Here is a 26,212-nt window from a genome sequence, read left to right as displayed (position 1 = left end):
GGGGCGTTCAAGAATCGTGTCTTGTCCGTCTCATGCATGTCAGCCAGTCACAGCCAGAAATGGCGCTCCTGGACCACCATAGTGGACATCGCATGACCCAGAGACCGCGCCGTAACCTTCATCGCTCGTAGTGCGAGGTCCGCCGCGGTGCGGAGTTCTCTGCGAACTTCCAGGTCGTGACCACCCTCGTGCAAGTCCCTCAGTGCCTTGGCCTGGTGCACTTGCAATCACGCCGTAGCGTGTAAGGCGGAGGCAGCTTCTCCACAGGTCGTATAAGCATCGCTGGCCAGTCGAGTACCTACAGACCCGGGAGGGGAGGCACGGTTCTCCCTGCCGGTTGGAGGCGGTATTAGGACACTACTGCATTGCAACCGACCGCTCCACCGGGGGCACCCTTGTAACCCCCTAGCTGCCCCACCATCGAGGGTGGTGAGGGAGGAGGAACCAGCAGATCGGTTTCCGGCAGTAAAAAGGTGCTGTCCACGACCTGTTGAGCTCCTCATGCACCTCCGTTAAGAAAGACACCGAGGCAGGGCGCTGAGAACCAGCGCGGACCATCCTGAGAACCAATCGTGCAACCTTGAGGGCTCGGGACACGATGGATGTCTCCACTCGAGCCCTACCCCTACGGCGGCCCGGGAAAGCATAGCCATCATTTCCGGGTCCGTATCCGGCACCGCTGACCGCCCAGAGGGCGGTAACGCTGACGGATCTTCATCCCTGGAAAAGTCCGGCTCACCCTCCGATGCTGCAACCGACATCCAATCGTCGGGGGGAGCCTCGGAAGAAACAGGTGGTACCCCCCGGGAGGGTCCAGCCTGCTCTTTTGAGAGCTCTGCTGGTTTCGCAGTGCCGGCGGGTTTGGGCATCCCCGGAGGGGAATTCCTCACCGTGACCGTAAGACCAGTCCGCCCACCGCTAGAAAAAGGACGCCCCCGGCTGCCACCAGAGGGAGCCCCAGATCTAGGCAGTGGCACGGGCACTCCGCCCCCTTGCAGGTAACGGAGTCTGGTCCGCAACTCCGAGATGGTCATACCCCCGCAATGGGAGCATGAGTCACCCACGAAAGCCACCTCAGCGTGCTTCATGCCCAGGCACGAGAGGCAGCGATTGTGACATCACCCGGCACCAGGTAACGACCGCACCCAGAAACACACAGATGGTATGACATCTTTAAAAAGACACGTCGAGATCCCAATTCGTCGGTCATCCGACGTGATGTCGAGAGTGACCAACTGAAAGGGAACAGCTTTTCTTTTTGATTAATCCCAGTACAATTTTGTCTGTCATTCAACTCCGCCAAGATATCTTCTGTTTGTCTTTTTATTCAGACCACTATTGTCGCAGGAGGAAAAATAACTTATGGAGATATGGCAGCAAAGAATGGAGTTATCCATTTTATTGACAAAGTACGACCCTAGAGTCTTTTCTTTTAATAAAATCTAGTACAACATTGGGTCTCATTTACTAACAGTTGCATAATTGTGTACACAGAAAAGGTGATGCAAAATTGTGTTTCTTAAATTTAAAATAAAGTGCAAACTTACTGATAAAGTGATGACATACACACAGATTGAAAAAATTTGCCACTGTTGTTCACTCTAGGTGTTGATGCCTGAGCAACAGATGAGTGAAGGTTTACTGGAAGTATTGAGTCAGAGGGCTGATCTCTCTCTCTTCCACAGCTCTCTCTTGGTGAGTCAGCTAATTTTTCTTAAGTCTTGTAGGCCTGCCACATCACGAATAAAAATTATCATCCTCTACATATGGCTTGGACTTGTTTTTGAATTGTACTTATTTTGCATTTATCCAGAAACACAACCTGACTGATGAAATGGAGGTGTCTTCGGGCTTTACTGTGTTTGCTCCAACAGACAGCGCGATCCGAGAATACCTCAGTAGAACGGGCAAGGAGTCAATGGTATTATACAAACACACTAAATTACTCAGCTGTAGTGATATTAATTATATAGTGTCTCATTTTTGCATCATGAATTTTGTGTATTTGTTTCTAGGATTTGAATATGACCCAGTATCACATTATAATAAATGAGACTCTAAAAGATGGAGATTTGGTGGATGGACTGTATAAAGATACCATGCTTGGCTTTTCGTACCAACTGGGAATTTTCCGGCAAGATAAGAAAGTAAGTCAGTGCTAAATTCAGCTTAAAAGTCAGCTTAGTAAATCAAGTGCTAAGTCTTCTATAAATATGAGATTTTTTTGTCATAGTTGCTTGTAAATGAGGCTGAGGTGAACATGACTGATATAGAGACCAGTAAAGGTGTGATCCACACCGTGTCTGCAGTCCTGAGCATTCCCAACAACCGCTGTGACAGAGCTACCACCAAAATTATCACGGTGCAATATATCTATTTAACCATTTTACCTGGTCATTTTTACTTGTATCCTTTAAATATCCAATCTAAATATGTACATTGTATCTGTAGGGACGCTGCATAGACTGTTTCCACCCATCTGAGAACCATTGCCCTTCAGGAACAAAAAGACTGGTGAGTGTACAGTGTGGTCCAAAAAAAAAAAAAAGTGTTTGGATGCCAATATTTCATATTATTAAGACGGTCATTTTACGATTCACTTGAAAAATGAATTTATACTGTATAATTTGATATTAGTTTGATTACAAATTGACAATTTACATATTTTGATTTCTTTAGTAAGAGAACTTAATAAATTACCAAGTTTATTTTTTATTTGAAAAATTGTAATTAATTGAAATCACAAAGGAGTAGAAATCTTTCCAAATTCCCTATGGAAAAAAAAAAAAGAACTTTGAAACTTTTCCAATTCATTGTTTGTTCTCAGATGAGCCGAAAGAAAAGATGCATTTATAGTCGAGTATACCTTGGAGAGACACTGTTGACCATCGGATGCAAAGTTTCTTGTGAGAAAGTCAACATTGTATGTACAAGATGCATTCATTCACTTTTCACAATCACAAGCAGCCAGAGCTTTCTGGAGTTCAGTTAAAAAAAAAACATTTCATTGTGCTTGACATGATGATATCCACCTTATTTTAAATATGAAACTAAGCTATTTTCTATGAATGTACAAGACTTGCGATTCATTAGCCGCTACGGGTAAATAATAATGAAGTGCTGAAAAACTTTGCATGGAAAATCAGTGTGTTTATAATATAACGGTACATTAAAATAATATAGGTACTTGTTTCCAACATCAAGCAGCATAACAAGCTGTTTTGTACAGCAAAAAATTAACTGGAAGCAGATGACACCGGAAGCCTCGTACATTCCAGTTACAAATGGCCATGTCCTCTTATATGTTAAAAATAAGGTAGATATCAGAAAGTTTCTCTCTCTTTGCAGGAAAGAAAGTGTTGTGCAGGTTATTATGGTATTAACTGCGAGAAGTGTCCGGGGCCAGAAGGTCAGTCCTGTTTTGCCAACGGTGTGTGTGTAGATGGGATCAATGGCACAGGCATCTGTCAGTGTAACCAGGGGTTTAACGGCACCGCGTGTGAGACTTGCCAAGCTGGAAAATATGGAATTCACTGTGATCAAGGTATTAAACATTTAAAAACTCATACTTTCATATACTACGTACTCTGTAAACAATTAGCTCATACAAAGTTTGCATATGCACTATCTTTCTGTTTAGAGTGTAAGTGTGTCAACGGACGCTGCAAAGACGGTGTGGATGGAGACGGCAGCTGTATGTGTGATCTGGGCTGGAGAGGAATAAACTGCAACGTTGGTATGATGCTCACCTGTTACAAGAATGTTGATACATACATTTGGATGCCTTGCACCATCTGAGTATATATTTAATGTAATCTGTAAATAATATATATGTTGACTCTTTTCAGCTATTACATCAGATATGTGCAGAGGAAAATGCCACAGTAGTGCCAAGTAAGTTTACTTTCTTTGAAGAACGTCTTGGAAGTACTACAGTACTACCATCTGTATCAAGTAAACATTCTTGGGTAAATCACACAAAACCTGTAGAAATCATGTCATATTACACCTCAAAGTCAAAACAAAAATATTGCATTATTTTTATGCATAATTTTACCGGTTCTATTCTCTAAAAATAATAAAATAGGAATTATCTTTTTCTTTATTTGTTGGGGTTGGTAAGATTTTGAAGTGTTTTTAAAATAAGTCTCCTATTCTCACCAAAGCTGCATTTATTTGATCAAAAATACAGTAAAAACAAGAATATTATGAAATATTACAGTTTGAAAAAAGTGTCCTATCTGGATACAATTTAAAATGTAATGTTTAACTGTGATGACAAAGCTGAGTTTTCAGCAGTCAGTCTTCAGTGTTACATGATCCTTCAAAAATTATTGTAAATTATTCAAATGGATTGAAATGGAACTATTTTCAAACAATACAGGTCTTTACTGTATTTTTTTGTCAATTTAGTGTCCTTGCTGACTAAAAGTATTGATTTCATGAACAAATCCTAACTTTTGAATGGTAATGTGAATTTGGGTGAAATGTTAACTTAAAAATCAAACTCCTCTAACTGAGAGAGTGGTTTGAAATTTGTGAAAAGTTCTTAATTGAGTCCTCTTGGGAACCATAGAAAAAAAAAATCCCAAAATTTGTATTAGTCCTATATTTCAAAAGAAAGTGAAGTGAAGTGTGACCGAGTATGGTGACCCATACTCGGAATTTGTGCTCTGCATTTAACCCATCCAAGTGCACACACACTGTGAACACACACCCAGAGCAGTGGGCAGCCTGTGCTGCGGTGCCCGGGGAGCAGTTGGGGGTTCGGTGCCTTGCTCAAGGGTCTCACCTCAGTCGTGGTATTGAAGGTGGAAGAGAGCGCTGGTTATTCACTCCTTAGATGTGTACACCTATTGATAATTGCAAGACCTTATTTAAAGTTGATTAAGCACTTTTTGCAAAATGTGACCTGGATTTGCTTTTGTGACGTGACTCTTTAAATATTGCGTTTATGACTTGGGTTTGATGTTTGTTGTAGCTGCTTGCTGAACGCGGTGGACAGTAAATACTACTGTAGTTGTGCTGCAGGATTTAAGGGCAACGGCACATATTGCACAGGTAAGCATCTCAAGAAACATTCAAACACACTGCTGTCAAATAACATTTGTAGCAATGAGCCTAAATGGTGGTTTAATGTACTAATATGGTGTTATCTCCAACCCAAGCGGTGGACGCATGTGCAGAGAATAACGGTGGCTGCTCTGTCCACGCCGTGTGCAAGCGAACTCTCCCAGGATGGAGAATATGCGTGTGCCACCCGGGTTATGCAGGCGATGGAAAAGTATGCATTTGTAAGTGTATATGTCAGTTTAATATCCAGTTTGAAGGGTAGTGTACACAACTGGTAGTCCATGACACTTACAGTGCCAATGTCCTGGGTTTGAGGTCCAGGAGAAACACAATAATAAAAGTGTGATAAAAAGTGATATATACATTATATATATATATATATATATATATATTTTTTCACATATATGCGGTATCTCACAGAAGAGAGTACACCCCTCATATTTGTGTATATATTTAATGCTGGCAGCACTCATACGTCTATTTCCCAAACACAACCTCTGGATATGACGCGGAGCACGTGCACTCAACTTTGGTCGACCATGGCGAGGCCTGTTCTGAGTGGAACCTGTCCTGTTAAACCGTTGTATGGTCTTGGCCAACGTGCTGCAGCTCAGTTTCAGGGTCTTGGCAACCGTGCTGCAGCTCAGTTTCAGGGTCTTGGCAATCTTCTTATAGCCTACGCCATCTTTATGTAGAGCAACAATTAGTTTTTTCAGATCCTCAGAGAGTTCTTTGCCATGAGGTGCCATGTTGGGGAGAGAAAATGGCTAATTGGGCCCAATTTGGACATTTTCACTTAGGGGTGTACTCACTTTTGTGGCCAGCGGTTCAGACATTAATGGCTGTGTGTTGAGTTATTTTGAGGGGACAGCAAATTTACACTGTTATACAAGCTGTACACTCACTACTTTACATTGCATTTACAAAATGTGAGGGGTGTATTCACTTCTGTGAGATACAGTATGGACCGTGACTGCAGTATTCCAAATGAAACAAACTTATTGTATTTGATATGTGTTAATGATTGTGTGTGTTTTTGAAGCCATCAATCCATGCCTGGATGGTAATAATGGGGGATGCCATGCAGATGGTGACTGTATTCATACAGGCCCTAATAAGGTAGGATGCAAATATAAACAGAGCATTCATACAGCCAACAAACAAATCAAATACAATTTTAAGTGAATCCAGGGTTTCTGTAGGTTTTATGAAGGTAATTTTAATATCAAGTAAAGAAATCAAAGGGAACACAATACATTGTTCATTATGTGTTAATGATTGTGTGTGTTTTTGAAGCCATCAATCCATGCCTGGATGGTAATAATGGGGGATGCCATGCAGATGGTGACTGTATTCATACAGGCCCTAATAAGGTAGGATGCAAATATAAACAGAGCATTCATACAGCCAACAAACAAATCAAATACAATTTTAAGTGAATCCAGGGTTTCTGTAGGTTTTATGAAGGTAATTTTAATATCAAGTAAAGAAATCAAAGGGAACACAATACATTGTTCTAAATGTACTGTAAATGTTTAAGGAGCATACGAGTTGTAGTAACAACGCTTCAAAGTTTGAAAATACAACTTCAAGCTGATCTGTTAGTTTTTAATTAATGAATACCTCTGCCCCCCCGTCAAAAAAATAAAATAATAATAAGAAGAAGCTGAAGATTTATTAGCTGTTTCAAGTGTAATGCCACAAAGCATTACATTTCGAGCCATAAAAAATATATTTCAGCATTTATTTAGCTGCATAAAGGCTGCAGAAAAACTCCCATACAGTTTAAGCAATACTTTCTTAATAACCCTCCCCCCCCAAAAAACTTTCACTTTTAGGTGGAAAGAAACCATTTTTTCTCCTGTTGTAAATTAAACCCCATAAATACCAACACTGTATAAACAATTCTCATTACTGTAATGCAAAATAAAATAATTGTGGACTAAATCTGTTCAAAGAGTCAGAGGAAATATTTGCCAAATAAGACTTCTTACCAGTGGCTGCTGGTAGAAACTTTTCTGGGTAGGGTACCACATCCAACAATTTTAGCATACATCCCGGTATGATTAATCCCAGTATAACAAAAGGAAAAGTATTAAGACTTGAGACATTTTAAATAAATAGTTTTTACCAAGTTCAAGCTTGAGGATGATTCCCACAAAACTAAATGTTCTGCAAGTTTTTATATAAATTTAATAAAAGATAAAAAATTTAGATTTTCATAATTCCCAATTTATGTATACAGTGCAACAACAAAAACTGTGAGGAAATAAAATAAATGTTGCATTCGTTTAGAGCAGGGGTGTCAAACTCAATTCCTGGAGGGCCGGAGCCCTGCAGAGTTTTGTTCTAACCCTGCTCCAACACTCATATCATGTAGTTTACAAATAAGCCTGAACGACTTCATTAGTTGGGTCAGGTGTGTTTAATTAAGGTTGAATCTAAACTCTGCAGTGCTCTAGCCCTCCAGGAATTGAGTTTGACACCCCTGGTTTAGAACATTTTAGCTACAAGTCAAGTTGTAAAACCAAACAGGACCACACGGAGGTGCCAACAGACCACTATACCAGGTGCCTTAACTTGACTGTATATAAATCTATACCGATCCATTCAGAATTATTGAACAGAGCTAAACAAATTAAAAAAAAAAAGCAAATACAACATTCTGAATTTGTCGAATGTGGTGATCTGTCTGAAGGCAGCTCAACATGACCAGTGAACAGTTCCTCTATCAGAGTGTTTTTTGCCCATATATACTGAACTGTGCTCATGCAAAAAGCTATCAGAGAGCGCACATACACGGTGTTTATTTGCACATACATACACTGAACAAAATTATATGGTGGACATTCCTACAGTCAGCATGCCAATTGCACGCTCCCTCAACTTGCAACATCTGTGGCATTGTGCTGTTGATAAAACTGCTCATTTTAGAGTGGCCTTTTATTGTGGCCAGCCTAAGGCACACCTGTGCAATAATCATGCTGTCTAATCAGCATCTTGATATGCCACACCTGTGAGGTGGATGGATTATCTCGGCAAAGGAGAAGTGCTCACTAACACAGATTTATGAACAATGAGTGAAACAGGCCTTTTGTGTACATAGAAAAAGTCTTAGATCTTCGAGTTCAGCTCATGAAAAATGGGAGCAAAAACAAAAAAGTGTTGCGTTTATAATTTTGTTCAGTGTAATAACGGACTTGCGCGTCTAATGGTGTATGATTCCTGTATGTCACTGTAATCGTCTTTACCTCTATTACAATCTTCATCCATCTAAACTTTACTGGCAAGATACTGATTTGCTTTATTCATCTCATACAGACTAGTTCTAACTGCAGCTTAAAGATAATTAATAGTGGTAACATGTTTGTTGCCACCAATCACTGCACAAGTTAAGGTTACTTACGACGAAAGCATGTTAGTCCTCCCGGAACTCAGTGCGAAAAAACCAAAACCTTATTTAGCGGTGTCTGAATGAAATCACTCACTCGTCCACTTATCCCTATATAGTGTATGGCAGTTGAGTGCACTATATCAGAAAGGAGTGAACGAAATGAAGTCAGCAAACTCGTACTTTTATATTTCATCTACCTTATTTTAGAAAATAATAACACTCCCGGCTTCACGTTGTAATTAAATTATACATACCTCTGAAAACCACTGCATTAAACAATATTTAATTTGAGTGAAAAATGACCCATGCATAATTGAGAGATTCGACTCACCCATAGAATCAATTTGAAGTAATGACACCGTATACTAACTTTGTTTTCAGACAGCATGCATTTGCAAACTAGGCTTTTCTGGGGATGGAAAGCAATGTAAAGCCATCAATGTCTGTCTTGAGGTATGTGCTTTTGATAACTACATTAAAAGGACTATATTAGTGGTTCCAACTGGTTTTACATAACCGCAATGTAAAGCCATCAATGTCTGTCTTGAGGTATGTGCTTTTGAGAACTACATTAAAAGGACTATATTAGTGGTTCCAACTGGTTTTACATAACGACTCAGATTTACACAATATCTAGTGCATCAACAGCATCAGAGTTGTTTAGCGAACAAACTTAAACCAAAATTGTCCTTAATCAAAATACTTCTTCATTGGTTTCTATTCTAAATGTTTTAAAAGTGAATGTTTCATCAGAACAGACCCACTTATTCATCCATTCTGAATTACAGCCCACCAGTTGAAAACCACTATTAAAAATGACATTGTTGCACTCAGCTCAAAGATTGTCAAAACAATGTCACTATAAATTTTTTTCTTTGTCAGAAAAGTGGAGGATGTCACAGGTATGCCCAATGTACCATGACAGGACCCCTGGAGAGGAACTGCACTTGTAGGCCTGGCTTTATTGGAGATGGAGAAACTTGCAAAGGCACCCTGAAAAGAGTGAGAAGTACAGCAAAATGTAAACAGGAACACAAATGTAGCAATACCTTAAAAGTAACTTATTTCTTTCATTTTAGGAGATTCTAAACAGAAGTTTAGGAGACTTTTACACTGGACTGATGGTACGCTTATTCTTAGTCATTTTTAACAATGATGTTTTTAGCCTGAATGAGACTGATTTAACTGAATTTACAGAGAAATAATATTCCTGAACTTGGAAATCGTGGCCCCTTCACAGTCTTTGCACCTAATGCAGATGCTTACAACAAACCAGAGGTAAGATTCAATCGGAGCAAACTTGTTAAATCACAACAGCAGTACTTTTCAATTGAATTGAAGACTTCCATTGCTACACTCTTAAAACTGCATTCACAAAAAAAACACTTGGCTTATTACTGCTACAATAACATTAAAATGTGTTAATGAGCAGGAGATGGAGTTTCTTGCATAGGTTCTGGTCATCAACAACTGCCTCAAATGTTTTGCAGGTGTCGTCCATTCAAAGCTGCAAGAGTAAAAAAAAAAATTAAATAAAAAAAAAAGTATACATACCAAATAACTAACTAGAGAGCCAAGAATAACCCAAGTGTTGTTTTAACTTTTAAGGGCATTTTACACCGTACCTGGCAACTTTGAGTTCTCAGTTTATTTTCAATGGGAGAGAGACAGAAAGGTAGCTCAGCTCATCAACAAAGAAAAACATTACACTTTAAAAATTAGTTCCCACTAGCACAGGGCTGGGCAGCTTCGGTCCTGAAGGGCCACTGTCCTGCATATTTGAGCTCCAACCCCAATCAAACGCACCTGAACAAGCTAATCCATGTCTTCAAGATCACTAGAAAGCTACAGGCAGGTGTGTTTGATTGGGGTTGGCGCTAAACTCTGCAGGACAGTGGCCCTCCAGGACCGAAGTTGCCCTGCACTATTTGTGGGTATTGCTGCATTGGAGTGAATCGCACCGCCTTGTATGGAAATACATGAGGCAAGATTGTTAGCCGCATTCCACATACTGCGCAAAATGAACCTCAACGGTTTAGTAATTGACAAACTTGGCAAAAGACATTTTGAAATTAAATAAAATAAGTTACCAGACTTTCAAGCATCAAAGATAGCTACCAATGAAAAGTTGAGGCATGAACCTGCTTGTGAAGGTACATAGGCAGCAGTGTGATTGGATAAAATGCTGGATGGAGAGTAATGGGTGTCCAGTCATGCTGCTGGAGGGCCACAGTCCTGCAGAGTTTAGCTTCAAACCCATTTAAACACCTTAACCAGCTAATCAATGTCTTCTAGAAACTTAAATGTGTGGTGGCAGGCCAGAGCTAAACTCTGCAGGACACTGGCTACGTTTACATGCAACCAAATACGTTTGTAATCGGATTGACCACTCAACCGGACTGAAAAGCCTTCATGTAAACACCTTAATCGATCCAACTGAGCTCGATCGGAATGAAAGGGGTGGTTTATTCCTTTTCAAAAAGGGGAGGGGCATTTTTACTGCTTGATAAACAAGAGCAGCACTGCACAGCAGTTTACATGTATATTAATCCATAAATAGATAAATATCAATTCTGCCGTTAAACAAACATTGTAGGAGAGTGGTTGTGCAAACAGTGAGAAACTCTGTAAGAAATATATTTGTGCAGTGTGCGCATGTAAAAAGAAAAAAATCCGATTTGAAGCTTGACATACGCGCACATCAACCCGATCACTTTTAGCGTTCATGTAAACACTACATTCAGATACATCAATCGGAATGAATTCAGTCCGATTGAACAAAAATTGTGCATGTAAACATAGCCATTGTGTGATGGTATGATTGTACATTGTGAATTTGCTCTCCAGGAGCAAGATTGCACATGCACGACATTCTCCACTCAGCACAGTGAAAACCAAATCAATAAAAATGTTGTGGGTATTACTAGTTTAACCAGACTGCATTTGGCCAATTCAGAGTTAAATTAACAGACCACATTTTAGGAATAATCAATTTAGAAAGCCCAGTGTTCACAAACACCACAAACTGTTAAAAAGACACCTTGATATATTCTACTATTAATACAACAGTAAGATACAGCATTACATTGAACAAAACTATGCTATACAACTCAAATGGATCGATTTGCTACGGGTCTTGCCACATGGCCAAGTAGATTGAATATCTAGAGTTCGGTGATATAAAAGGTATAGTTCAGCCCTCCCTCCCCCAAAAAAAAACTACTCAACTTGAAGTGATTTTAAATCCGTATGTCTTCTGCAGAACACAAATGATACTTGTTGGGATCCAAGCAACACTGGAGTTTTTTGAGTTCCATTGTATGGAGAAGAGCCAAAATCTCAATATTTAGTTCTACAGAAGAACGAACACCATGTGATTTTAGAACCACGTGTCCCTGAACCAATTTGGCTAAGGCTTATCTTGTTAGAAACAGTTATACCATGAAGACCAAAACTTACCATTGCAGAATATCACAAAGCAAGCTGATAGAGATAAGGAAAAATTACCTCCTGCAAAACAGTAGGAAAAATATCTACACTTGAGTGAGGGATTCAACATTTAAAAAAAAAATAAACATTTACTCACCCCAAGGTGACCAGAAGCAAAAAAAAACTACTAACTCTTACAGCAACTGACTAAACCAGCAAACTGGCTAAAGCTGGCTATTTAAATGTTAGCGTATATGATGCATGCAAACCCATTGGCTGACAAATTACATGCCTATTAGCTCGTTTGCATAGTATGCAATATGATTGGTTGACAAATTACAAGTAGAGGACCTATCAGCTTGCGCCATGACTGGCTAGAAGATTATCCATCCATTCCTTGTACCATGAGACTGAACTTGAAGTCATGAAATAAACAAAAGTATGTCCTAATGATATTGTCACTAAGATAAACTCAAGAATTAAAAAGGAAAATTACAAACTTGAAAGCAGAAAATATGGTTCATTGCAATGAATCAGAATCGGAATATAAGCTAAAATATGACTTGGACATGTTTTCAACAGGTTTTATGTGATTCACCCAAATGGCCTTTGATCTACATGTCTATATCTAGTACTCTACATCTACTCTGCCTCTTAATGAGTATCATGAATAGTAAGAGGAAACTGTGATGTGATAGCAGGTTTCGTTATTGTCACTGCTTTTGTTTAGGTTAAGGACATTGTAAAACGGACTCATATGGAAATTAAAATCCTGAGGTACCACATTGTGGCCTGCCGTGCCCTCCTCCCAGAAGACCTTATGCAGCCTCGTAACCTGACCACACTTACTGGTGACATCCTCACCATTACATACTCTGAGGTACAGTGTGCCTGATGCAAAGATAACATTATCACAACTCAGTATGATGACTGCATAAGATACATATTATGCATATTATTGAAACACTCATTATTTGTTTCTAGGATACTATATACATCAATAACAAAGCCAAAGTGGTGTTCAGTGATCTGGAAAGTAGCAATGGGATTTTCCATGAGATTGACACTGTTCTAGTGCCCCCTGGTTTTCAGATTCAGAAAGACAGAGAACAAGACAGCACACTAGTATGTCCCCACAGGATTATTCTGACAATATTTTTTATTTTATAATGTCAAGAGTAATAATAAAGCAGGAAATTATGAAATTACACTGATAGATTTTTTATTTTGTTTGTCATTGTCCTTTTAAAAAGCGTAATCTCTCAGATGTGGTCAGTTTCCATGGCTTCAAGACATTCTACAAGCTTCTAGAGGTAAAATAAGCAAAAATATGTTGTTTTCTTTTTTTTCTAATACAATTCTCTCCACAAAAAAAGTGTCTAGGGTTCAGATTTTTTTGTGTGCCTTTTTTTCTTTTATTATATAAAATTAAAAGTGTTATTTTTTAGAGGAATTTTTCTAATAAAATCCAAATCTTATATTACCTTGTTTGTTTAAAGGACACAGATACGTTGAAGTTGGTGATGGATCCAATTCATCAGCCTGTCACCCTGTTCCTGCCCACGGATGCTGCAATGGCCGCCCTGGCCCAAGAGCAAAAAGACTTCCTGTATGCGATGCATAACCGTGATCAGCTAGCTGAGTATCTTAGATACCACATCGTGCGTGACAGCAAGGTTGGTCTCTATCCAGTGTGTTAAATTTTGTGGCAAGGGCATGGCTGTATTAATCATCTGTGCTGCTTCTCAATGTGCCTACTTACACTACGCCCTTAAAGTATGGACTCTTTTGGTGAAGAAAAAGTACACACTTTTGAGTGTGTAGTAGAAGAGTAGGCAAGCTTTGGGACATACTATCACGTCACACAACTGCGTCTTTAACAGACGCTCTGTCGCATAGATACACGCACTCTGTCACTGTAAACTGGCCTGTCAATCATCTTGTCACAGTTAACATCCTCCACATTTAATTTAATTTAACTTCCTACGGTACTGGAGAGAAAATAAGTAGCTCGTTGATCTGCCAGTCGTGTGTCTTTCATGTGGAGAACTCTGCTCATATTTTCTGCATAATGATGCGTTTAAAAATTCACGACCAAATGGATGTTTATAAAAGTTCACATTACTGTTGCAGATGAAATATAACATGGATAACAATAAATAAATATTTTTTACCAGGTTAAATGTTGAATATTAGTAACTCAAACTCCTTTTTCTAAGCCTCTCTACCTAACCGCTGGTCGTGCACATCCGCCATGTTTGTAGTTTTTAACACCTCTTATTCGTGTTTGTAGTTGTGGACAGAATCCTTCACCAAAGCGCAATGGATTGTGGGCAATATTAGCCATTAGAGTGTGCACGTATCCACACTTCAAAAATCGACCCGAAATAGTAGACCATCCGTGGACTTTTGGCATAATCTTTTCAACATAATATGCTTTGGGACACACTTATTCTAATCTCACATACTATTTAGGATGGATAGTATGAACATTGAGACGCAGGGCAAGACTAATATAGTATGACAGGAAATTCAGTGTTGACTCCCTAATGCATCATTTAAATGTATTGCAATTTATTGTGTCTACTAGCTCTTGCCCTCAGAGCTTATCCATGCCAGCTCTTTAAAGACTCAACAGGGCTCAGATCTGTCAGTGGCCTGCATGGGGGAAGAGCATATCGTGAGTACTTTTGGAGAAACAAAAAACATTTGCCTTGTGCATTCAAAAAGCTGTTTCTTTAATAACTATGCATCATATCATGCATATTTACCCCTCAGGGGGAGCTTTATGTGAACCATAAAAGCTGTTGGATTGTAAAGAGAAACCTTGATTTCAATGGAGGAATGATTTATGGCATTGACTGTCTGCTTAATCCTCCAAGTGTCGGGGGGCGCTGTGACTATAAGCACACCATTGATTTCACTGTGAGTTCCAGCAAAGTATTTTCACTTATTACATCTACTTGTAGTACTTTGTACAATGTGTGTAGTATGTAGTGTGGAGTTTGCATCAATGCTAAAGTGATCAGATCAAATCAATGTACCTTTCTTCCTTTTGGTATCTTGAAAAACATTTTTTAATAATTTTTTATTATAATTATTCTTTATTTATTTTTTTGTTTTGTTGTTGCAATAGTTGGCTTGCAGGTATTGTGGTCGTGCTATTTTGGATTGCCCGCTTGGAAGCAAGCCAAAGGTACTTTTTATTTTCATTTGAAGCCAAACCTTACTTTATTATATTAAAATATAAAATATTTCTACATCAAGTAAATACTGCTCATTTGAACTTTCTTTTCATGAAAGGATCCTGAAAAAAATGGATAATGGTTTATACAAAAATAATAAAAAAAAAAATTTCTTGAAAACGAAATCAGCATATTAGAGTGATTTCTTAAGAATTATGCGACACTGAAGACTGAAAAAAAAATCAGCTTGGTCATCACAGTAATAAATTACATATAAAAATATATATTAAAATAGAAAGCAGTTCATTTTTATTGCAATATATTATTTTACTTTTACTGTATTTTTCATCAAATAAATGTAGCCTTTGTGAGCATAAGATACTTCTTCAAAATATAAAAATCTGACCAATACCAAATTTTTACATCGACTCTTTTGTGTGTGTGTGTGTCTACTTGTAGGAGTAAATTGGCATAACAGCTATGTACTAAAAGCCTCATTTAAATCTGGTTAATTGGATACTGTATTAAAGAAAGAACACTAATTCAATTGTGTTTTTAATCTAGTCAGAACAAAAGTGTGTCCGTCCGGATTCACTGCTGTCTAGGGATTCAGGATGTCAATCAACATGTACAGTGGTCATATGGAAGCCCAAGTGCTGTTCCGGGTACTACGGCAGGGATTGTCTTGGTAAGCAGTGTCTTACTATTCACAGTAAACTGTTGACATATTATTATTAGTTGAAATTATCGCGCTATGCTGGTTAAATATAATACAACGGCTACAACAAGGCTACACACCCCTTTTAATATGTAAAAAAAACATATTAGCCATTCATTTGTTACATCTCAAAAACCTGCCATTTTAACAAGGGTATGTAGACTTTTTATGGCCACCGTATGTAGAAAAAGAGTTATAAGTTGATAAGAACATTTCCTGTTCTCCAGCATGTCCTGGGGATCCAGGATCCCCTTGCCGTGACCATGGTAAGTGTGACGAGGATCATCTAGGCAATGGCACATGCACTTGTGATGCTGGATTCACAGGTGTAGCCTGTGAGCTGTGTGTGGATGGCCATTTTGGACCTGATTGCAAAGGTGAGACTTTTCTAAATAAATTTCAATTGATTAAATATAATAAATTATACATATAATATATCATTTTAAACTTGGTTTGTGTCCTCTTTCTAAGCCTGCAACTGCACAGAACATGGATCGTGTGATGAGGGTCCTAAAGGTACCGGTTCGTGTTTTTGTGAAGAGGGCTGGACTGGTCTGCGATGTGAGAACAAACTAGGTACAGACCTTCTGGTTATTCTTTTGTTTTTGGATTATATACCATACTAGAAAAAGACAAGCATTGCTTTATACCTGCAAGCCCATTTCACCCTGTGTTTCTGACGTTTCAGCCGATGGTCTTGTTTGCAATCCGGCTTGCCATGAGAAGGGCGTCTGCATGGAGAACAACACCTGTGTCTGTAAACCCTTCTATGAAGGAGACGGTATCACCTGCACAGGTACATACATGAAGATCTCAATAGCAAAGTGATGACAAAACAAAAGTAGAAACAGTCTACTCACTCTTACCTCTTATGTAGCGGCCAATATGTGCAAGTACTGGAATGGCGGCTGTTCTAAGGATGCTCAGTGCAGTCAGAAGGGGGAGAAGGTGAGCTGCACATGTCTCATAGGTTTCTCTGGCGATGGCTTTGTGTGCACACCGGTTGACCCCTGTGCTGATGGTGAAAACAGCGGGTGTCACGAACACGCTACCTGCACCATGACCGGAGCTGTAAGCAGAACCTTTTCTTTCGTTATAGCTCTTTTAACAGAATGTGATCTTTATACAGATACATAAATCTTAACACATCCATAAACAGATGTAATGTGCATCTGTCACCAGGGAAAGAGGAAGTGTGAGTGTAAAGACAACTATATTGGCGATGGGATTGATTGTGAAGCAAAGCAACTGCCAGTCAATCGCTGTCTACAAGATAATGGACAGTGCCATTCAGATGCTCAGTGCACAGACTTGCACTACGAGGGTCTGTATTTTTTATATGCACTAGTGTTTTAGCTAAAAAAAAAAAGAAAAAAAAAGTGGTATTATGACATGTGCTGGAGATGTTTGAAATGCTTTTTGCATAGTTCCTTATACTTATTTTACAGGATGAAGTTTATTTCATGCCTTAAATTACATGTTGCTCAGAGACTGACATGTTTGGCTTGTTGTTACAATCAGCTTTTGCATATTTGTTGACTTTTGAAAATCAAAGAAAAGAGTGGTTTTGATGCACAAAGTTGTTTTTATATTTATAAAATATTTATACAATATTATAATAAAAACATATACAATATTTATTGTCTCTTGTAACAAAAATATTTTATTTAAACCAATGAAAATGAAGATCCTGTTAAATATACATATATATATACATATATATATATATATATATATATATATATATATATATATATATATATGTGTGTGTGTGTGTGTGTGTGTGTGCCTAGGAAGCTAAATAAGGGGATTTTTTATAAAAATACAATTTAATTTAAGATTTATTTTTTTTCTAAAAATATTTTAAATTAATTAATTTAAATGTAATTAAATTAGAATTTTTTTAATTAAAAAAATAATAATACCTCTTCAGTACTGCATAAAATATTTTAAATCAATATTTCTTGTATGCCATATTGTTTATCGCAACCCATTCTAGGATTTTTTTCTTGACAAAGAGTACATGCAGGGTTGCTTTAGAAAATGTTGTCTAGGTAGGCAGTTCACTAGACTAATGATTTTTTTTCTTTTAGATAAAACATTGGGAGTTTTTCATTATCGCTCATCAAAGGGAACATACAAACTCAACTATACAATGGCGCAGGAGGCCTGCAAAGAAACAGAAGGCACTATCGCTACCTACACACAGCTGTCCTATGCCCAGCAGGTGGTGCTCTTACAGTAACACTAGCTGTCATACCTCTCATTCAGCGCTCATTGTCTGAATGTTATCGGGTGTCTTTTCTCTTACGTTTGTCCTGCAGGCTGGTTATAACTTGTGCGCAGCAGGCTGGCTTGACAAAGCGAGGGTAGCGTATCCTATGAGCTTCTCTAACCCTAAATGTGGCTCTGGACACGTCGGGATTGTGGACTATGGTGTCCGCAACAACTTGAGTGAGACATGGGACACATTCTGTTATAGAGTGAAAGGTAAAAGTCATCATGGGATATATGTGAAGCTGTGTATACAAGCAGGGGGAATTTTTTGTTTAGACGGTTTGTGTGTGTTTCAGATGTGAAGTGTGAGTGTAAAACTGGCTACATTGGTGACGGATACTCCTGTACAGGAAGCTTGCTGCAGGTTCTCTCAGCTAGACCAACCCTGTCTAACTTCCTGGCCGTGAGTAGAGCTTGTTTGTTTGATTGTTTGTTTTTTGTTAAAGCATTGAAATGATTTTATGGACATGGTGAACCTTCTATGAACCTTCTTTGTCTTTTTTTTTTAGCAAATCCTGAATTACTCAACTTCAGCATCAGGAAAGGAGTTTGTGAATCGCCTAAGTAACATCACTATCCAGTCCACTCTCTTTGTACCTGATAATGATGGTCTCTTTAGCAATCAGGTGATTTCCACATACACCTTTTATACTTTTAAATTTTGCTGCCATTTTGTTTAAAGTATTTTTAAATAATATTTAAGTTTTTTTTTTCACTTTTAATCTCACAGTAACCACACTGATGCATGACTTGTACAACAGTGGACAGATTTTGAAAGTCTTTCAGCTCATAATTATATTTTATAGATAAAAATATTTGGTGTGATATTATAAAGACAACTTATTGTTAAAATTAAATAATTGGCTTTTATACTGTCACTATGCTAAAGCCAAAGCAAGTTATTAAAATATTATCTTTAAAATATTTACTTTGTATTAAGCTGTCAAAATTTTTTTACCAACTGTTAGAGTAATATTAGATTCACTACCATTCAAACATTTTTAAAAGTTGAAATGTATTAAACAGTATTGCTGCCTAATATTTTTGTGGAAGCTGTTTTTTGGCAGGATACTTTGAGTACAACATTTCAAAAGAACGGCATTTATTTGAAATATACTTTTTTTGTCTTTACTGTCACCTTTTATCCATTTTATTTGTTCTTGCTAAATAAAAGTATTAATTTCTTTATAAAAAAAAGTAATGATCCCAAACTTTTGAACAGTAGTGTATAAAAATAAATGTTTTCAAATTCAGATTTCTAATTCAGATTTATTTGTAAAGCAATTTTCACAATAAATACTGAATCATTCCAAAGCAGTATATTAAAAAAAAAGTATTAAACACTTCATAAATGCTGTAAGTAAACACATTAACAGTACTAAAAAATAAACTAGGACCCCAGACCCTAGTTTGAAAACCCCTGTATAGGCCCCCTTGGTTAATGCCCCTTATGTGTTCAACAGACTTTGAGCGGCAGAGACATAGAGCACCACTTACTGGATGGGAGGGCTTTAGTACTGCAGGCTCTTATTAACATCACTCATGTCCGGACACGACTGGGACACAGCCTGACCATCAAGGGTGTGCCTGATCTCCAGAACCCTCAAATAATGGTGAGGATGCAGACTTCCTTCCATTTATATCAAATCATTTGAGTCACGTGGATAAACGTGTTTAATCTGCTTGTCGTAACTCTCATCTTCATAGTCCTCCTCGGGATACATCAACGACCGTTATGTCATAGACTCCGACATTTTGGCATCCAATGGGGTCATCCATGTTCTGCAGGGCCCATTGAAAGCACCTCTCCCTCCACCTCCATCCATCCACGCGGCTCATAAGGCTGGGATGGGCATCGGCATCCTGGGGCTCATCATCCTCATCGTAGCAGCTGGATTTGTGGGATACAATTTCTACACACATACAACAAAGCCATTCCAGTTCCATTATTTCAAGGTAATCCTTGTTTACGCATCTTGTTTGTGTTCACGTTTCTGTATTAGGGCTGTCAAAGTTCACATTAGTGGATTAAGTTAATTATCAATAATTTATTTATAATTAAAACCTAGGCAGAAAGTTTAATGAAATTATTCTACTGAATGTCATGCACACAAATTGCCAAATGCAAGAATTACAGAAGTTATTTTGTGTATTAGATTATTTGTGATTAAATAATTTAATCGACTGACAGCCCTATACACTTTCTTTTTTTCTATATGTGGTGTGTGTTTATACATAATCACTTTATTTATTATATTTTTAGGAGGATGAAGATGTGAACCCATCAGAATCCAGTCCAAACATCAGTAATCCTGTATATGACTCTTTCCCTGCCACAAAAGCACAAACTCCAACGGTCAGCGAGTCAAATGTAAGAGAAGCAGCTTTTCTTCCCAGAAAACACACAACGTTCCCCTAACATTCCCATATGGTTCCCATTTGGTTATTTTTTGGGAATGTAAGAGAAGCAGCTTTTCTTCCCAGAAAACACACAACGTTCCCCTAACATTCCCATATGGTTCCCATTTGGTTATTTTTTGGGAATGAAAAAAGTTCTCTGTAAGTTATTTTTCTTTTTTATCAAAAACTAACCTTCCCAGAATACATTCTAATGGTTATTTTTAGGCTTAATTCTTATAACCATAAACTAAATTTCCCCAAAAATTGCAGGGATGTTTTTTTAATAACCTCACATTTTATTTTTATAACAATAAACTAACCTTCCCAGAACATTGCAGGGATTGATTTTTATAATAATAAAAAAACCTAAATAAACCTAATAACCTATTCAGAATGTTCTCTAATAGTTTTTTTTAATAACCTGAAACTAACCTTCCCAGAATATTGCAGGGAAGTTTTTATTTTTATTTTTATTGAAACCTTTTGGGGAAAATATTCTAGCTGGGTATAAGCTTGTTATGGTTGCTTAAATGCTTAGAATTTGTATTATGTCTTACAAGACTTATTTTACATTATACCAACCTTCCTTATAATATTTCCTCAAATGAATGTGTTCAAATTTAAGTACACTAAAGTGGATGTGTTTTGTCTTTTGTAAAAGGAAGAAGACAAGCATCAAGTGATTTCCAGTGGATCCTATGACCTCCTCCAGGACAGCTGAAATAAGCATAAGCTACGGAATGATTTGAATCCTCTCTGTAGCAGAGCAGTGGGACATTCTGCTGCATTTCTCTTTGAGAACAGAAGAGGATGCTGTGAACTCCATGTCACGATGACGGGACAGTGGAACACTAGACTGAGAAATCAATCTGAATCTACTGAGGTTGTGTATGCATTTTTTTTGGTCGGTCTCACCTATGAACGACCACCTTTTTTATCTTTTTTTTTTTTTGGGACGAGTGATTATTTGTATGTGTAAAAGTTTAGAATTTGGTTACCAGCAGTCTCTAAATTCTGCTGTACTACAGGCATTAATAAATGCCCAGCATACAATGTTTTAAATAACTGCCCTGCTTAAAGCACAAATAATTAAAAAAATTAAATAAAAATTGTGAAGGTTGTGAGCTCTATATATCTATTTTATGCATAATAAGTCTTTTGGGGTTGCAATCTTTGACACATTTGACACATGCTTAATTATCCAAAGCACCTTAAAAGTACATGCACCTGAAAATAATTTTCTGTTAAACAAAATGATGCGACAATTTTGTGTTCAAATTTCACTCTTGACAAAAGTTGTGCACACTGATTTTTAAAAACTACAAAAGTCATGAATTTTGAACGAGACACTGTGGAAGAAGATTCAGAGGTAAGAGTACATGATTTAAGAATTGTGGAAAAAAGTGTGGAAACCCTGCTCTTGCCAAACTGCACATATCGTTACATAATTTGGGATGTAACTAGTTTGTTTTGACCTTTTCCTTTTATGACAGTACTCCTCACACTTTGCTTTCTTTTGTTTCTATCAAAATTCTTAGTGGGAACAAAAAACAAAAGTTTATACCATGGGCATTTGGCTTTGAATTGAGAACATCAGCCATTTTATCTTTCTTACCCCATTGGTTGCAAGCATATCTGGATCATTTACTGAAACTACTAAATGTGTGTTGTTATGCTGGCCGAGACTTTGAACAATCATATTTTTGTTTTTAAATTTATGAAATATAAACTTAAGTCCTCTCACCTTTGACCGACCACCTCGGGTTTGTAGTTTCACGTAATTGACCACAAGAGGGAGCTGATGTTCACCAATTAGTTACATGCGTTTATTCTCATTTAACACAACAAATATTGAGTTTTGCTGGAGTATGAAAATGTCCATGTATTTGTCGCTTGTGCATATAGTAAATGAGCCAAATTGAAGCAACTATGAGTCTGTTGACGCTGTAATACGACATGACACGTTATAAAGTGAAGTGCAGTTTTCCATCCGCTCCACTAGGCGGCAGAAGCACTTTCAGAGACTTCGGATCCTTGACAACATGAAAGTGATCAGAAGATGTAGAACCTTCAGAAGACACAACAGTTCATATCAATGTGAGTTACTGAAGCACTACACTCGCGTCTGTGGCTTTTGAATGAGGCGTTCACACAACACACGTTTATCGAAATGTGATATTAAAATGTGAAGTTATCAGGGAGTCAGTTAATCGTTTAATAAAATGTAATTTCACTCAACCTAACTGTGTGGACGGAGCTACGAGATACAGTTCCTCGAATTGAGTTTCCAGAAAATAGAACAGAGGCTGTTTGTAAATATATCATCGACGGTAATATTGTTGAAAGAAATGTAATGTCTCAAACATTTATGAAATTATAAATAGAACGCATCGTAAACACCGTATTCACACTTAAATGATCAAATATCAATATTTACTTGGCAGGCGGAGAAAATGTGTAACTGTACACATGTAAAGTGATTTAAAGGACAAAACGAAAAGACAGTTAAATATATCTTTTAATCAAGCGATGAAGAGCTGGATTTGGTGGGTGTGTTTACGTGCTGTCAAACAGTGTGATTGATTAACGAATCAGACCAATAGGAGTGGAGAACTGCACTGCCTCTCGTTCCGGATTGGTTGTTTTCTTTAAAGGGTGGGGCATATTATTTAACCAATAGCAGCGTGGAAGAGAGGAAAGGTGTGTCAGTTTAATAGGGGCTAGTTCAAGCTCTAACCGGTGTGCACCGTTTTGCTACGGTTTCCGGGTTGAACGACATGTTTCCTGGAAACGGTGTGCAACGGGGTTTGAGATGCGTTTTCTCTTGTTTGGAGGGTGTGTCAAACATGTCAGCCCAATCAGCAGCAGCATGTATGTAAACCACGCGGTATTAAAGAGACAGCTTGCACAATGTAATAAACATCAGAATAAATTCACAAGAGCAAGGATATTGTTTGCACATGTTTATTTACATTAAAGGTAAAATAACTGAAATAATAAGGGCACAAGTATAGATCTGGAACTTCTTTAAGTCGGTCTAAATATCATTTAGTAATTGCAATGTCTTCTGGTCCATATCCTTTTTACAATAGCACAACAACAGTGATCAGCAATAATGATAAGCCTAATACTCACGATAAAAATAATAAGGTCATATAGATCATAACACAGTCTCGGAGGTAAGAAGTGGATTGTCCTTCACCTGAAATGTTTGTCTTTTCATCCTGAAATGCGAGGCAAATGTTGGATCACAATAATTAGGAACCACAGTTTCCACAAATCCCTTCATTTGATTGGGATGTTCTCTTTTATTCTGGAGGGCGAGGGCAGTGACTGTAACATCGAGCGTATTTTGCAGTATTAAACTCATATTTATACCGATTTCATCAGACTCCGAAAATTCTTCAAAAAGAACACAAAGATTGGCCTTCTCAGCTGCTGTAGTTGCAACTCTTGCGTCATCAGAACAGTGTGTTCAACACACCACCGTTTTGTAGGGGTTGAAGGCAGCCCGGGTCGCACTAAGACTTGTTTTCTTCTTTGATCTAAAAGTAGTATCAGAAATCTCAACCAGATATTTTTCTTGTCCACTTTTATTTATACATATTTGTACATATTTATTTATTTATTTAACAATAAAATAGCCATGAAAGTGTATCTTAATCCTGTTGCTTTTCATACACGGGTCAAAGCACACACACACACACACACACACACACACACATATATATAAAAATGAATGATTGATATATATATATATATATATATATATATATATATATATATATATATATATATATTTTTTTTTTTTATTACCACTTGACAACAAAGTGGCTTGCGTGATAGTTACACGTTAAATTCATGGACTTTGATTTGATAGACAACCTATTTAAATAAATAAAAAAATTACTTTACATTTTACTTTAAAGACCACAGGGAAAAAAAGTATTTTAGTTCAGGTGTATTGAAGTTATATGAATAGAATAGCCTTGAGTGTCATGAAATGTGTCATGTCTTTGAACTACATATGTCAATCCACTGGTTTTAAATCTTTGTCTATAATATAGTTACATTTTTTTAAACATCTAAATTATTTAAAAATGTTTTTTTTAAACAAACTCATATAGTACATATTACATAAAATTAAAGTCTTTGTTTATCTGCGTTTCATTTTGTGATTATATGTGCTTCACCTACAGAGTAAGGGATGTGTTTGAACAGAAGCAGAGCTCTGGGACGTGTGGACAGACTTTCACTGTAATGATGGACATCCGCTGATGGACAGGTAAGACTCATAACTTGTGTTTGTGTTTTGTTGTGTACTAAACATGTAGGTTACCATCATTTACTTTTTGGAGGGTCACCCCTCTGGAAAGAAAATGATGGTAACCTAAACAGGTGCGGAAGGGACGGCAGAGCTGAAAATTTATACAGCTAAACTTTTATTTTTTTTCTGTCAAGAAGTATAACCCCTGCTGGACATCGTGCCGGGGCTCGGGGGGGACCCGAATCATCCCCACTCCTTCATTCACACAACACTCACTCATATCACAGAGATCTGGCTGGGATTGAACCAGCAACCTCTGAACCATGAGGCAGCACTCTAACCTGTGAGCCACAGATCTCTTGTCTGAACATGTGAAGGAGCCTATATTTCACTATTCACCTGCATGTGATTCTACAATAAATCTGTCAAAGCTATCAGAACACACTGAGGTTGGATTTGAACCCATGCCTCAATTACAGCCTTATCATCTGAAAACTTGTGCTTAACCACTAACCCACTGTAGCTTTCACATGTTGTGCTTAGCTTTTGTGGTACTTTGTTGGATGTAATGACGACAATTTAAAGTAAGCAATAGTGAGATTTGGATTCAGGTCTTCTAGATGAAAGTCCAGTGCTTTATCTACTGAGCCACTGAATCTGTAGAGCGGTTTTGTGTTTTGGATGAGGTTTTATTAATAACTTTGTTTGAATTAATGAAGAACAATAGTATTTGAACCCAGACGTTGGTGAATGAAAGGCAAACGCTCCTCCACTAAGCCTGTGGCATTTTACTATTGTTTGACGTTTATTTAAGCAACTGCATTATGAAATATTTAATAAGCAATAGACGCTCAAGTTTGAAGGCAAGCATTTATCCTCGGCTCCACAGAGTTTGTGACAACAGGTTTTACTGAGATTTTGACTTTGTTTTGCATGATTTGATCTCAGGACTCGCAAGATCAATGTATTAATAAATCAGTCAGTCACTTCAAATGTCAAACTCAAACTGATAAACAAACACAACATGTAAATAACATCATTTGTTAATTTTCTTATTATTATTCTTTATTTTAATAAGAAACATAGGGTCCAACAAACGTGCCGGGAAGTTTCTAGTGGTCCTAAAGGTCTTGATTAGCTGCTTCAGGTGTTTTCAGTCAGTTTGGAGCTAAACTCAGGAAAGTGGCTCAGCAGGAGCAGGATTAAACAGCCCTGTTCCTAATGCAGTTTTACAGATAATTGCAGATACACGTATTGTCCACAAGGTGGTGCTGTGTGCTGACAAACTGATCTGAACTCATGCATGTGTCTGTTCTATTAATTATTAAAAATAAGTCAAAACATTTTGATGTTTAGTCATAAGTTTGTCAGCTGTCATTTCAATACAGGGTTTAATTAGCATTTGTCCAAATCTGTCCTGGGTTCAAATAACCTGTCAATCTTTGCTATAAATGCATGAGTGATCAATC

The 26,212-nt window shown here is 37.7% G+C and overlaps 1 protein-coding gene and 1 long non-coding RNA gene across 3 annotated transcripts in view; both read left to right on the top strand.

Moving 5' to 3' along the window:
- Positions 1–21,698, top strand: part of LOC107565662 (stabilin-2-like) — a 38,791-nt gene extending 17,093 nt beyond the window's left edge. The window contains exons 31-68 of the mRNA XM_016250923.1: positions 1,332–1,409; positions 1,606–1,695; positions 1,814–1,921; positions 2,016–2,147; positions 2,234–2,362; positions 2,452–2,514; positions 2,828–2,923; positions 3,349–3,544; positions 3,641–3,736; positions 3,849–3,894; positions 4,982–5,061; positions 5,169–5,294; positions 6,116–6,192; positions 8,849–8,920; positions 9,350–9,469; positions 9,547–9,591; positions 9,659–9,745; positions 12,633–12,776; positions 12,881–13,021; positions 13,150–13,209; positions 13,396–13,572; positions 14,487–14,576; positions 14,675–14,821; positions 15,033–15,092; positions 15,646–15,769; positions 16,027–16,176; positions 16,271–16,375; positions 16,488–16,595; positions 16,677–16,870; positions 16,982–17,123; positions 17,893–18,026; positions 18,124–18,289; positions 18,373–18,479; positions 18,586–18,702; positions 19,540–19,689; positions 19,784–20,032; positions 20,340–20,447; positions 21,138–21,698. Of these exons, the coding sequence (XP_016106409.1) occupies positions 1,332–1,409; positions 1,606–1,695; positions 1,814–1,921; positions 2,016–2,147; positions 2,234–2,362; positions 2,452–2,514; positions 2,828–2,923; positions 3,349–3,544; positions 3,641–3,736; positions 3,849–3,894; positions 4,982–5,061; positions 5,169–5,294; positions 6,116–6,192; positions 8,849–8,920; positions 9,350–9,469; positions 9,547–9,591; positions 9,659–9,745; positions 12,633–12,776; positions 12,881–13,021; positions 13,150–13,209; positions 13,396–13,572; positions 14,487–14,576; positions 14,675–14,821; positions 15,033–15,092; positions 15,646–15,769; positions 16,027–16,176; positions 16,271–16,375; positions 16,488–16,595; positions 16,677–16,870; positions 16,982–17,123; positions 17,893–18,026; positions 18,124–18,289; positions 18,373–18,479; positions 18,586–18,702; positions 19,540–19,689; positions 19,784–20,032; positions 20,340–20,447; positions 21,138–21,197 (4,374 nt within the window). The 3' untranslated portion in view covers positions 21,198–21,698. The remainder of the gene's footprint in view (positions 1–1,331; positions 1,410–1,605; positions 1,696–1,813; positions 1,922–2,015; positions 2,148–2,233; positions 2,363–2,451; positions 2,515–2,827; positions 2,924–3,348; positions 3,545–3,640; positions 3,737–3,848; positions 3,895–4,981; positions 5,062–5,168; positions 5,295–6,115; positions 6,193–8,848; positions 8,921–9,349; positions 9,470–9,546; positions 9,592–9,658; positions 9,746–12,632; positions 12,777–12,880; positions 13,022–13,149; positions 13,210–13,395; positions 13,573–14,486; positions 14,577–14,674; positions 14,822–15,032; positions 15,093–15,645; positions 15,770–16,026; positions 16,177–16,270; positions 16,376–16,487; positions 16,596–16,676; positions 16,871–16,981; positions 17,124–17,892; positions 18,027–18,123; positions 18,290–18,372; positions 18,480–18,585; positions 18,703–19,539; positions 19,690–19,783; positions 20,033–20,339; positions 20,448–21,137) is intronic.
- A 121-nt stretch (positions 21,699–21,819) lies between these two features.
- LOC107565669 (uncharacterized) lies at positions 21,820–26,192 on the top strand. 2 transcript variants are annotated; one of them, XR_001606405.1, is made up of 3 exons: positions 21,820–21,845; positions 24,676–24,761; positions 24,938–26,192. It is a non-coding gene; the product is annotated as an uncharacterized lncRNA (long non-coding RNA). The 2 variants fall into 2 exon arrangements; XR_001606404.1 differs by lacking the exon at positions 21,820–21,845 and adding an exon at positions 22,497–22,573.
- Positions 26,193–26,212: the final 20 nt, after the last annotated feature.

The sequence above is a fragment of the Sinocyclocheilus grahami genome, unplaced genomic scaffold, assembly GCF_001515645.1.
Source record: "Sinocyclocheilus grahami isolate Dianchi unplaced genomic scaffold, SAMN03320097.WGS_v1.1 scaffold1015.1, whole genome shotgun sequence".
Classification (NCBI taxonomy): domain Eukaryota; kingdom Metazoa; phylum Chordata; class Actinopteri; order Cypriniformes; family Cyprinidae; genus Sinocyclocheilus; species Sinocyclocheilus grahami.
Note: the sequence above shows the minus strand (reverse complement) of the source record. Positions and strands in the feature narration are given on the sequence as shown.